The sequence below is a fragment of the Equus caballus genome, chromosome 7 (assembly GCF_041296265.1).
Source record: "Equus caballus isolate H_3958 breed thoroughbred chromosome 7, TB-T2T, whole genome shotgun sequence".
NCBI lineage: Eukaryota > Metazoa > Chordata > Mammalia > Perissodactyla > Equidae > Equus > Equus caballus.
The window spans coordinates 79,350,514-79,364,430 of record NC_091690.1 but is presented as its reverse complement, the minus strand read 5'-3'; the positions used below and the strand labels follow the sequence as shown (position 1 = coordinate 79,364,430).

At 44.9% G+C, this 13,917-nt stretch overlaps 1 protein-coding gene across 32 annotated transcripts in view; it reads right to left on the bottom strand.

The window, feature by feature from the left end:
• The window catches only part of PPFIBP2 (PPFIA binding protein 2), a 146,191-nt gene that overhangs the window by 93,532 nt on the left and 38,742 nt on the right, over positions 1–13,917 (bottom strand). For 25 of the 32 annotated variants that reach the window (XR_011441096.1, XR_011441097.1, XR_011441094.1 and 22 more), the window contains exon 3: positions 8,646–8,860. The exons of 5 other annotated variants lie outside the window; for them this stretch is intronic. Coding sequence is in view for 21 of the 27 variants with exons in the window: in XM_070274635.1 (XP_070130736.1) it covers positions 8,646–8,860 (215 nt within the window). In the remaining 6 variants the exon portion in view is untranslated. Of the gene's footprint in view, positions 1–4,029; positions 4,109–8,645; positions 8,861–13,917 lie in introns of those variants that run through there. 2 more of the 32 variants (XM_070274654.1, XM_023645962.2) reach the window with 2 other exon arrangements.

The following is a 13,917-nucleotide window of genomic DNA, read 5'->3' as shown; positions in this document are numbered from 1 at the left end:
GGGGGGTGGGGGAAAGCCAAAATCCAGGAAAATTAAAACTGCTAAGTTTACAGTAGCTAAATGCCCCCAATCTTGGATGCTGTGTCAGGAAAAATGTATTCAAAATCTCCCAAAGTACAGGAGGCTTCTCTAGGGCAGGGCCCGGCAGCTAGGGGTGGGGGTTGGGGGGTCAAGAAACGCCTCCTGGAAGGAGGGAGCCGTCCTAATATCATCCCTCGAAAGGCACTAGAATTAAGGGGTTGGGGGAGGTCTTCTCACCTTTAACAACAGTACACCAGGCCTTGCTCCCAGAACCAGCCCTCAGCCCTCTGGTCTTCCTCCCTGACCAGAAACAGTGGGGCCTCCAGGCCTAGCCTTTGTCCAGTGGGTTCCAAGAAAAATGGGAAAGAACTCTCTTTGCCAGCTGACCCAGGTATACTGTCTAGCAGCTTCACTAGTGGGAGGTGTTTATGTCATCTTTCCAATTAAATTAAATAAAGCTATTTTTCTCCTGTAAAGCCCATACCTTCTCCCTTGGGATTTAGACTTCCCAGAATTTGTCCCTGGCTCCCACCTAGTGGCTTCTTCCAGTACTGCACAGACACAAAGAACCCCACCCAGCCCCAGCCCCACCCAGGGCGTGAGTCCATCTGGAGGGAAGCACAGGAAGGAAAGCTCTGACACCTAAGACATTCTGAGCTGTCATTCCTGTTCACACCTATAGGGAGAGGGTGAAAAACACTGGAAATTGGCTCATATAGGCTCAATTTTTTTTTCTTGAAAAATAAGCACCAAATTTCCCCTTCTCTCTTCTAACATCCAGAGAAAAACATTTTCCTATAAATCCCTTTCTGTAACTTTTCAAAAGGAATATGTTCAACATGCACATATCCTGCCCTGTCTTTTGTTCCAGGTCCTGGGTGGAGAATGGAGATCCAGAGACGAATCACATGGCAAGAGAAACTCAAGCTCACAGTTTATAATTCATAAAACAGCTTTCTCTCCCCACCTTTTTTGCAACTCCTCTGGCTTTTCAATATGGTAAACAGATTTGCTTCTTTGGCCAGAGTGAAAGCGTGGAGGCTGAATCTGGCAGGAACACAGGTACTTTGTCTGAGGAGCTGGGAGCTGAAGAAGCCGCCATATGTGACAAGGTGCTTGAACTGATGAGGGGAGTGGCCGTGGGCCGCCTGGGCCTGGGTCTCTTTCTTTGTTTCTTAAGAGACTAGTTAAGAAGGTAACTTAGGTCACCTGAACCTATGGAGGATGTCAGAGATGAGCATATATCCTAGATGGGGCCTCATCTCCCAGCCCAGCCAGGCCCAGCAGAGGCTGCCCATTGAGGACATCCTGTTCCACTGCTCCTGCGATGTCGGCCTCCACTGAACCCTGACACAGGCAGCTGCACCTAGAGAGGCTCCCTAACCTGTCTCCACTTTGGAAACCTAAAGGTCTAGACTGAGGAAGGCAGAGGCTGGTGCCTACCAGGAGGGTGCTCAAAATAGCCCCTACACAAATGACAGGACTGGAATGCTTGGCCAGCTCTTGCAGACAGATTGTCAAACCAGCTGTCATTTCCAGTAAGAAAATTGAGTCCCAGAGGAGGGAAGAAGAGGTTCACCCAAAGCCACACATACCAGTGGCAGAGCGCTGGCCTTTTAACTCATTCCTACCTCCCACACTGCCTCACCCCGGCTCAGTGCACTTCCATCCGCCCAGGCACAATGACCAGGACACCTGCAACCTCGCAGAGAAAAGCACGGGTTCCTGCTGGGTGGCCAAGGCTGCTCCATGAGCCCAACTTCCAAACAGAGGCCCAGAGTGCAGCCCCTCTGCAGGTTCTCTGCTAACCCCTCTCCTACCCTGGAGCCTGGGCTCTGCCCTGACTTGCCCTCACGCTGCTGCTGCTGAGTTTGCCTGCCTTGCCTTGGACTTCATCCTGAGCCCCTGAAGCCTCAGGTCCTCACCAAGGAGCCCCCTGACCCACATCCAAAGCTACTAAATAGCAGGACAGACTGGCGCCTTGTAGGAGGTGAGGGGTCTATGTGTGAGACCATTAGAGAAGCACCGAGAGCTGCTCCATCTGGAGACTCTGCTGGCTCTGGTATCTTTTGGGCATCGCCCAGAGACCTGCATCACTGGGTCCACTCCCCCTCACTAGCTGGCTGTCCCCAACCCTGCAGGGCCCACTGGAAGCTGGCAGACTAGCCACTCTATGGGCTTCACCCTCCAGCTCAGCCATGGATGTACCCAACCGGCATCCACTCAGCCAAGCCAAGCAGGAGTGGAGGAGCAGTGACACCACTTCCAGGCCAAGAAAAAGCCCCACTCAAGGGACAGCCAGATTCCTGGAAGTGGTCAAAGTGCCACCAGCCCCTTCTTGTCTGTCAGGGCCACTGATGAGCATCTTTCTCCTTTCCAGCCTTCAGGACCATCTGGTGGGATTCAGGGGTTCTTGACCAGAAACTGCTACTCTCTCCTTGAGGGCATCATTCCACACTTCACCAGAGGTCTAGGAGGCAGCCACAGGGAGGGAGGGGAAGGAGGCTGCCACTTTCTGGAACTTGGCTCCATTCCTATCACAGGAGAGATGCCTCAGCCATCCAGCCTGGGCCTCAGCTCCATCCGCTATGAGTACTGATCCTGAGCTTGGCCCTGACTGCCAAACATGAAAGCACCAAATTTTCATCCCGCGGGTCACACTGTTCTGCTGTACCACAGCAGAGGACAGCCTCACTGATGCTTCTCTGCAGGCAAGGCCCCAGTCTGCCTTGAACTCCAGGAAACTTTCCCTATACAAGAACCTCATCTAGAGTTCCCTGGTGCTCCACCAGACCTTCTGGGGATGGGCCCAGAATTCAAGTAAGATACTGCTCCTAGAACAAGGAAATTGAGGCTCCTTGTTGCTTTCCTCAGAGAAGCCCCAGAGGGTGTCCTCAGCTCAGAGAGACCCACACATATCCTTCCAGGCCTGGAGCCCACCTTTCCCCATTCTCCTGGTGGCCAAGGAAGGCAGGACCCCGTTTTAGGCCCAGAGCCCTGGAAATTCACTCACAACCTAGTGCCACTGAATCCTGGGCAGGTCTCCTCTACTTGGTCTACAGGATGAGTTTGGTCTGTTTATAACTATCTCTAGGCAGAGTCCTTGCTGCTGCCAACCATTCTGTGCCCAGCCTTGCCAGCACCCAGGAGAGAAGAAACTAGACCCACTGTAAAGGAACACAGCTGCCTACAGTCTTTCTGACTATGATGCACTAGGAACCAGGAACTCCCTCTCCATTTAAGACCTAAAGATGAGGGTTCAGAACTAGCCTGACTGCTAGTTGTTCTATTCTAACACCAACCTCTCCCCGACACCCACCGCTGCCTCTCCAGCAGCCCGTGTGTGTGTGTGTGTGTGTGTGTGTGTGTGTGTGTGTGAGTGTGTGTGTGTGCGTGTGTGTCTACCACAGATGCCAGCACCTGTGCCTGAAGAACTAAAGTCCTTGATGAACGGCAACAGGAGAGGATTCTGTTTCGTACCAACGATCCTCCCCTCTCACCACAGCTGATTGGCCTTTGGGTGGACACCTGACCTGAGGGCAGCTGATACATAGCTGTGCATAAATCAAAAGTCTTTAATTTCTGTTTCTTTGCACTTAACATTTCTTCATAGGCCTGGAGGGCTTAGCTCAAAAATTATGAGCTAGGTGAATCAGATTCTCTCCTTCAGGAATTTGAGTTAACACACACACACACACACACACACAAGGAGAAAACACAAAAAGAATTTGTCAGTCAACAAGAATCAAACCTCAAGGACATGTGGCAGTTGCTCTGAGTTATCTTCCTAAGGGTAATTCATTTCCCCCACTTCATCATGGGTCCTTCCTGACAGAGGCCACCTCCCATTATGGTGAATAAAAGTGCCAATACTGGTTTCCCAGCCTCCCTTGCACCTAGGGTATGCACATGCGAACAAATGCTGACCACTGGGACCATACGAGAAGTTGGCTGGAGGATTTTGAGAAAGATTTTCCTTCCTAAGGAAAGAAAACCAACATGTCCTACCTCTGTACATGGTTGTATCTGTGCAAGGACACGTTGCCTGGAGCTCCAGTAGCCATCTTGCAACTATTAGGTGACACACCTAGGGAAAAACCAATCCCCTGAGGATGGTGGGGCAGAAAGATGGGACGAGCCAGAGCCCTTGAGGTCATCCCAGAGCCACTGATTTAACCCTGGGACCCCACCCCCCACCATCCTCTGGATATCTTGTTAGCAACATATAAACCTCCTATTGTTTGTTACTTTACTGGAGAAAAAATCTGACAGATATGTCACAAGGCAGAGTTGGACCATGTCAGACCAATGTATGACATAGCAGTAACTCTGAGGTATATGGCAAAGCCAGTGTCTATAGAGGAGAATAGCGCAAACACATGAGGGATACACAGGTATTTTGAATGAAAAAGCACAGGACTGCCTGCCTCATCCCTCAAGCTCTCTTACTAGTGTCAGTTCCAACTCTAAGCCACCTGGCTTATTTTTTAAGTAATTCAAGTGAGTCTCAGTGGTTCAAAGAAGTGCTCCTCAAACTTTTTATTGTGCATATGAATCACCTATAGAAGGCTCAGTGGGTGAAGGGTGGGGGGGGTTCCATATTTTTCATTTTTTCAAATTTTATTTTTTAAACAAGCTACCAAGGGATGCCAAAGCTGCTGGTAGACTATAATGTGAGTAGCAAGGGATTCTAACTAAAAGTCCCAATCTAAAGCCAATCTAAAAAATACCAGTCGGTTTGTTCACTGCTCTGGATTCTATTTCCATACAGATAAGACCTCCTAAGGAATGTGAGTGCACCCAGATTGTAAAACGACTTCAGGTCTGCAAGACCCAAAATACACACAGACTTCTCTGTCCAGAATCAAAACCTTAACTTCCAGCCCTGGGATCCTGGAATGTTTATATGAACTTTTGACCCCTCAAAAGTACACCAGGCATAGGTTGCTGATGGCCATAATTACTCTAAAAGATTCATGAATGCAACAAACTGTTGGGAAAATCTCTCCCAAGGAAGGCATTCTCCTAATCATTGTAAATAGCCCCCAAACAGACCTGCAAATCTGAAGGCAAGCTGTTTTCTGCAATGCGTCTTGCAAAAACCAACAACCAAGTTGACTGCCTTTGGATCAAAAATATTTTTTAAGAATCTTTTTCCAGTAAATTATAAAAGTTAGATCCATATTTCAAGCCACACACTAAAAATTCTTGCAGATGAATTCGAGTTAACCATGAGATACAAAATCAAACAATAAACCTACTGGAGGAAGTTACAGCTGAATATTATTTGATCTGAGGTTGGGAAAGGCCTCTCTAGAGATGAAAGAAAAAGAAGAAACCCAGACAAAAAAGACTGATAGAGCTCATTATAATCCTTTCAAAGTCCCTATCTCAAGAAGCACCATAAACAACATTTTAAAACAAAATGAGGAAAACAAATGCCACAAATAAAGCAAAGGGCTAATTTAAATATATATTAAAAAGCACTACAATCCTAATAGAAAAAAATTACAGAATATGAATAACCCAGGGTGGGGTAGGCAGACCCAAGGAACCCACAGTGATCTCTGAGGTGTATGGGGAGAAAATGTTAGAACTATTTTTTAACCTGTCCTTTAAAAGTCTCTATTTGGGACTATGGTTTGTAATTTACATATATGAGGACAATACTGTGTATGTGAATATATATATAGGGAGGATGAATTTTTTTTCAGATAGGGGTATGAGATCAAAAGTTTAGAGATCATGGGGCTGGCCCCATGGCCGAGTTGTTAAGTTCACGCACTCCGCAGCAGGCGGCCCAGTGTTTCGTTAGTTCGAATCCTGGGCGCGGACATGGCACTGCTCATCAGACCACGCTGAGGCAGCGTCCCACATGCCACAACTAGAAGAACCCACACCGAAGAATACACAACTATGTACCGGGGGGCTTTGGGGAGAAAAAGGAAAAAATAAAATCTTTAAAAAAAAAAAAAAATTTTAGAGATCATACTGAAGAATAAGTACTAATAAACTGATGAAAAAAAATGTTTAACATTCCTACTAAACAAGGAAATACAAAAATGATAAAAAGAAAACATTTTTCCTATGGAATTAGTTAAGCTGGTTTTTTGGTTCTTTTGGTAAAGAAGATTCACCCTGAGCTAGCATACGCTGCCAATTTTTCTCTTTTGTTTCCCTTGAGGAAGATTAGCCCTGAGCTAACATCTGTGCCAATCTTCCTCTATTTTATATCAGGGTGCCGCCACAGCACAGCTGATAAGAAGAGTAGGTCTGTGCCTGGGATTCGAACCCTCGAACCCAGGCCACTGAAGCATAGCGTGCAGAATCTTAACCACTAGGCCACAGGGCCAGCCCCCAGTAAAGCTGTTTTTTTTAATCTTAGTGATTGTTGTTGATCACAATGTACCTCAAACCCTGCCAGTGAAAATATAAACGAGTAAAATCTTTCTGAAAAGTGGTTTGGAAAAAAATGTATCAAAAGGCTTAAAGAGATTAATACTTTTGGATTAGATTTGCCAGATTTATCAACCGCGTCAGACATACTTATAAAAATTATTCATTACTTATCTAAAACTCAATTTAACTGAGCATCTTGTATTCTGTCTGTTAATCCTACTTTAACTCTATAATTCTATTTTTAGGACTTTATTCTAAGGACATATCTAGAGATAAAGACAAATTTCTGGACAAAGACATTCTCTGCAGTAATGCCATATATTAGTGAAAGATTAAAAATAACTTAAATGTCAGTATTAAAGAAATGGTCACATAAACCCAGGCACATCCACACAAAGTAAAAGCCCATAGTCATTGTAAACTATACAGAGAAGAATAAAAGTGAGCCGTTTTCTGTACTTTGGGCAGATTGGGCTTTTGTTGGGGAATATACTTCAGTGAATCTCTTGGTTCTGTGATGGTAAGGTCCTGGGCAGAGGTGAGAGAAGGCATTTAAATTAAGAAGGTGTTAAACTGCTCTGCAGCCTGATAAAAGGTTCAGGGAACAGTGGAGAAGGCTCTGTCTGGGAGTTTCCAAGGGGCCCCAGGCACATGGTGACAGGCCAGCCCAGGACAGAGACAGTCAACAAGTGACTCTCAGAAAGGGATTACGGCTGATGGACATCAGGAGTGTGACATCCGGTATCCAATATTGGGTTTTAAGTTTTGTTTATTGCATTGGAATATTCCTCATATAAGTTCACCATCCTTTACCTGCAATTCTGACACACAAAAAAGCTCTAAAAACCAAAAGTTTTCTTTTTTCGTTTTATTAAAAAATAATGTCGGTGTCTAACTTATTTGGCAGCAAAACCTGACTTGAACTGGCAGGAGAATATTTATAGTCTTTATCTCACTTCATGCAAATATTCATAAGTTTTGCTGAAAAAAATGTTAATGTGTCTCCTACCCTGTAGCTGTTAGAGAAGGTATATATTATATGATACACATGCACTGTCTCACCTCCCTAAAGTTTAGTAAGTTCTGAGTTCTAAAACCCATCTGGACCCAATGGTTTCAGATTGAGGGACTATGGACCTGTAATTTTCTTGAGGCTTCATAAAATTTTCTTTAAACACTGCAGCCTGAGTCAGTAGAGTGAGCAGGAATGGAAGGAGGGATCAGCGTCCCTGCCTGGGGTAAAGTGGGCTGTAGAAAGCTGCAGCTGGCCAGAGAGGTGGGCAAAGAAGGTCAGAGATGATTGGAGAGAGGCCAGGATCAGCATCGTAAAGCTGGAAGTACAGTAACAGCTAGAGAGTTCCTGATGGAACGCGAGGGAGGCAAAGAGGAACTCTCTGCTGTGGGAAAGAGAAAGAGAAAAACTACTGAGGTGACCCCCCACTGCAACTCCCAATCATGCTTAAAAGTGAGCAGAAGGGCAGATGAGGACTCAGTCTGTTATCAGCACAAGTCTGAGAGGACCACCAAGGGCTGTCTTCACCGGGGAAGAGATGAGGAGCAGGTTTTCAAGCCTAAACTACCAGACCCACCTGAGACCCATCCAGCAACCTTCTCCACCATCCTCTCTGGGCAGCATCTGGTTCTATTAGTTTCCCAGTGCTGCCTTAACAAATTACCACAACCTTAGTGGCTTATAACAACACAAATGTACTATCTTACAGTTTTGCATTCCACTTTAGAGACACGAAGCATTTCTAGAGCAAGGAGGTCTAAAGAGTAGGTGCAGCAGTAAAGGAATGAATGAGGTGACAAGGTTCTAGTTTGTTCTAGTTTGTTGTAACAAACAAGGAGTAGGGGGTACAGCCAAGCTCCAATTATAAATTTTATATATATATATATATATATAACTCCAATGTTGTATGTTATACATATAATCCTGGGGGAAAAATCTTCATATTTGCTCTTCTGTGGCCCAGAATTTCCCCTTCTCAGGAGAGAATGACTGGGCGCACAGGTGGGCTGACTGTGTAGTTTAAGTTGCTGGACTGGGCTCCACCCTCCTGCTGGGAAAGACCACTAGTGGGGGTTGGCCAAAGCAGGATGGGAGGCCAGAAAAGGCTAGAAGGTGCGCCCGTGAAGTAACAGCCCCAGGCAGCAGTGGCATTCCATAGGCTCCATGATTACATTCCCCAGTGGTTCCCCAAACAGGCCATGGGCCTACTTACCAAGCTGTCCTCGAACCACTCCTTTATGTAGGCAGCTGTGGGGCCTGGGATCTGGCTTAGGAGGGATGCTCTCTCCTGAGGATGGTCCAGCATCTCCAGGGCCAGCCTCAAGTCCTCGACGAGATGGAGCACTGGGAAGGGGTTCATGTAGGAGGCCGGGGAGGCCAGTCCAGGCTCACAGGTACCATCGCTAATATCTGCACCTGTTTTAGTGCCTGGAACAAGAGAGATGCAGGAACCTCATGAGAAGGGTGGATGCCATGGGCAAGGAACTGGTGAACAACAAAGGTAATGAAAGAAGAGGGGGAAAGGATGGATTAGAAGACCACCTCTGTCTCAGCAGAATCACTTACAAAGTGAACTTTGCAGAACTCATCTTTAATCCTGGGCTGGGCATGATAGGAAGAGACCTGTCAGAGGTGGATAACTGTGCCCATTGGAACTGATATATGGAAGGTCCCACCCTCACACAACTGAGAAAATATAGCCAGGCCTCACCCGTGACCAAAAACACGCTAGCTAAAACAATGAGATGCCATTCTTCAGCTTTTGGATTAATAAACCTGCTTTCTTTTAAGTTAATGTGGTGGACCGTCTGCACAGATGGCCACCAAAACTTCCTCCCATCTTTCTATGTGCATTCCATTCCTCTCATCATGGGGTGGTTCCGGATTCTGGGCTAGCCTAGAGATGCTCTGGTCAACAGAATGCAGTGGAGGTGACACCGTGCCAGTTCTGGTGACGGTCTAGTGAATTGGAATCTGTCTGGATCCTCCCAGCTGGAAGATCTCTATATTCCCTTTAGCCTGTATTAATTACTATGTACAGCCTCATCGCCTCTACCCATTATGGGCTGTGAAGTCTCTGCAGGCAGAGTCCCTGTCACAGTCAGCCGAGTTCTGAGCATCATGCCCCTTGCCCAGATGTTGAGGGGGAATCTGACTGAATGTCTGCACATATGCTTGGATGAAGAGCTAAGAGGAAGAGTGCTCAGATTGCCTCAGAGATCTGGGATATTGGGGCAGCTCTTTCTAATTTGATATGTTCCAAATAGGACTCTTTTTGCCTTTCTAAACCCCACCCCTACTTCTTAAAAAAAGTCTTCTTTGCATAAGTACAGTAATATATTTTTCAAACCAAAACTGGGGCAACACAGTCTGACAAAGGATTTCTGTGCCTCTTTCAGCAATTAGAAACATTTTAGAAAATATGGTTTAGCCGGTGGAATTTCTAGGGCATTTGGTTTGTTTATAAGGCAAACAGGATAAAATATTTGAAATCAGGCCACTGCTGGAAAATGTGGGCTGTAGGGCCACCACATCCATGGTTACCCTGCCGGCCTGCCATCTAATTCCCAGTCCCTCCATTCTTCTAAGAGCCAATTTCCTACTTGCCACGGCAGTCTTTGGAATGAGAGACCCACACAGAAGGAAACAATTACAGTTTGATTGCTGGTTTGCTTTCTGAAAGTGGAGGATAGAGGGAATCATGGCTCACAACCCACAAACAAGTCCGTGACTCTAGGGAGCTAGGAAACTGCCCGATGACCCATACTTTGATGTGTGCTCAGCAATTCTGGCTCCTACAAATCCAATTTAGGATTGACTAGGAAGGGCCACAGCCAAATTGCAGGGAAGAAAATAGACAGAAGCAGAGCAAGACTCCCAATCTCCAAATAATGGCTGAGCAATCTTTCTCCATCCTGGACACATTCCAATACACACACACACACACACACACACACACACATTTATAAATGTAGGATAAGTCAGGCCAGGGGTAGATGGAAAGACTGAGATTTTCACTAACTTTTTATCACTCTGTGGCCTTGGACAAGTCTCTTCCTTTCTTTGGGCCCCTCCCAGACCTAAAGCCTTGAGATTCTTCCCTACCGTTCAAATGGTGTGTGTATGTGTGTACATGTGTATGAGTGCATGTGTATCTGTGCCTATTTTTACATGCAATGTGTGTATACATAAAAGACTTTAATTTCTATTTCTTTGCAATTTATATCAACACAGGTTCAAAAAACGGTCCAGAATGGTGAAACTCCTAAGGCCCAGCATTAGCAAAGGCAAAAATTGCCCAGAAGACTCAATTCCACATTCCACACACATTCCCTGTAGATGATTAGCTTCTGTGGAAAAATTACAAGTTGTTCAGTATAGTAAAGGAGGGAAGGCTCATAGCTCACTCAATCAGGAAAGCCTGCCAGTACAACTTGTAGATCAGAGTGTGAATGGCGCCCCCTGGGATTGTGCAACTTAGCAGTCCTGGGTACTACAGACAGAAATTATAGGCCTTCTCAGTGATGAACTTAAATATACAAATCCTAAGCATGAATTTACAAAACCAAATCCCACAGTGCGTAAAAAAGGTAACACACTGTGACCACCTCCCTTGGGAAATGACAGATCAAACAGCCCCAAACAGGGAATAAAAAATAAAGTAATGATATATCAGAGCAACAAAGAACATACAGAGAACTACGCCCCAAACAACTAGAGATGGCAAGTCGTGTTCAAGCACACATAAAGCATTTTTTCAAAACTGACGCCTGAGGAGGCCATACAGGACGTCTCAACAAAAATCAAGAATTGTGGGGCCTGCCTGGTGGCAGAGCAGTTAAATGTGCACTTTCTGCTTCGGCAGCCCAGGGTTCGCCAGTTCGGATCCCGGGTGTGGACATGGCATTGCTTGGCAAAGCCATGCTGAGGTAGGCATCCCATGTATAAAGTAAAGGAAGATGGGCATAGATGTTAGCTCAGGGCCGGTCTTCCTCAGCAAAAAGAGGAAGATTGGCAGTAGCTAGCTCAGGGCCAATCTTCCTCAAAAAAAAAAAAATCAAGAATTGTTATTGGGGGTACTATTCCTGTCTCCATATTTCCGTGAGAGGGGAGGGTGGTTTCCACCTGCCTCCTCTCACTCAATTTTTCCCCAGTGGAGGAAGGCCTCTTCTGATGACAGAGCTGAAAGAAGGGATTTTCTCCGGAGCTGCCTGTCCCTGGATGCAAGCATTGTCCTCCAAGGAAGCTTTCTGAGACCAGCTCTGCCTCAGCAAGGTGGAACTCTGTAGTTTGGGATTAAGTTCAATTTTGGGTGTAAGTGTGTGTGTAGGATGGGTGGTATATTCAAGATCCTGATTGTGGCTTCAGGTGACGCTAACTTTCCTAATCAGCAGAACTAATGATAAAGCTGATATTTTAGTCTCCTTCTGTCTGACCCTTTTGTTCCTCAAGTGGTTTAAAACTAAGGAGCGGAATAAAGGGATGCTATATATTGATTATTGTGGTAAACAGAATAATGACACCTCACTACAAAGAGGTCCACATCCTAAACCTGGAATCTATGAATGTGTTATCTTACATGGCAAAAGGGCTTTATAGATGTGATTAAGGTTAAGAATTTTGAGATGAGGAGGTTATCCTGGGTTACTAATCACATGAACTCTTAAGAAGAGGAAAGCAGAGGACTTGCTCAGAGAGACGTGACGTGAGGACTTGACCTGCCATTGCTGGCTTTGAAGATGGAGGAAGGGGACTGTGAGCCCAGGAAGGTGAAAGCATTATAGCAGCAATAGGGCAGGCAGTGGCAGAGTAGCTGTACAGAGAAAACCCTCCAAGAATACCCAAAAATACAAACACACGCATACACACTTTTTTAAGCAACTGAACTGAAAGAAATCTTCAGAGCACAGAACTTCAGGGCTAAGAGAGCATTGGGCTGGTGTTTGCCCTGTAGGCCACTGCCGATTCTGATGGCCTAACGCCTGGCCTGCAGTGGGCCACTTGAGGGGGACAGGAGACAAAGCTTAAGGCCTGAGCAAAGAGAGAGATCAGGTGGAGACGTCTGCATAAAGGCAGGATGCAAAATGGCCATACTCTCAGTAAACTAGAAAAACCCACCCCATAGAAGGACACTTGGCCTTGAATCTGGGATAGGAACCCACAAACAATTCTGCGTTTTAAAACAATAAAAGAGAGGTGAGGGAAGCACAGAAAGAGTGAGACAAGTAGAAATCAAAAAATAAAATAGTTGACGAATGGTCAGATGAATTAATCATCAAAAATGTATACAGACTAAACTGGCCAGTTAAAAGACAGATATTGTCAAATTAGTTAAAAAGTAAAAGTGTATCTATATTCCACTGGCAAAAGATACACCTGAAGCAAAGGTACATTGAAAAGTTGGGAGAAAAAGGATGGAAGATGATAATATCAAGAAAATAATAACCAAAAGAAAGTTGGATCAGACAGATTAACATTAAGGCAGAATACTCTTTAAAGCAAAAAGCATTGCTAGAGATGATGAGGGTTATTATATGATGATAAAAGCATTCACCAGGAAGATATAATTCTAAAAGCATATCATCTAATAAAAAATACAGCTTCAAAAATATCGAGCAAAACAGCTAGAATTATAAGGAGACAAAATCCAATATCTAGTAGAATAATTTTAATATACATTTCTAAGAAACTAAGATCAAGCAGACAAAAAAAATCAGTAATGATAGATAAGATGCAAAAAAGCTAGAGATGATGAACAAATATAGAACATTGTACCTGACAACTGGAAAAAAGCACATACCTTCTGAGAACACACGGAACATCAGTAAATACTGACAATGTTGTAGTCAAGGCCATAAAGCAAGTATCAATAAATTCCAAAGAATAAGTATCAGAGACCTCTTCAACCACAACACAATTAAGTTAGCAGTCAACTTAAAATATACGTTGTTGATAGTTTTTTCAGTTTGGGTTTTGAAAGAGAACAGATACATTCAAGTAAGTAGAGAAGAAAATGATAAAGAACAGATGTTCAAATAAGTTAAATAGATACATAATGCATATTTATCTATATACACTGTGATGGTTAATTTTATGTGTCAACTTGGCTAGGCCATGGTACCCAGTAGTCAAACATTATTCTTGATGTTTCTGTGAAGGTATTTTTTAGATAAGATTAACATTTAAATCAGTAGACTTTGAGAAAAGCGGATTGCCCTCCATAATGTAGGTGGGCCTCATCTAATCAGGGCGAGGCCTTAATAGAAAAAGACTGATCTGGCTGGAAGAAGAGGGAATTCTGCCACCAGATTCCTTTGGACATGAACTGCAACAGTGGCTCTTCTCTAGATCTCCAGCCTGCCAGCCTACCCTCTCTATACTTCAGACTTGCCAGCTCCCGTCATCACATGAGCCAATTGCTTAAAACCCATCAGTCAGTCCCTCTCTCAGAGCTCTACGTGTGAGTGCATTCATACAAACACACA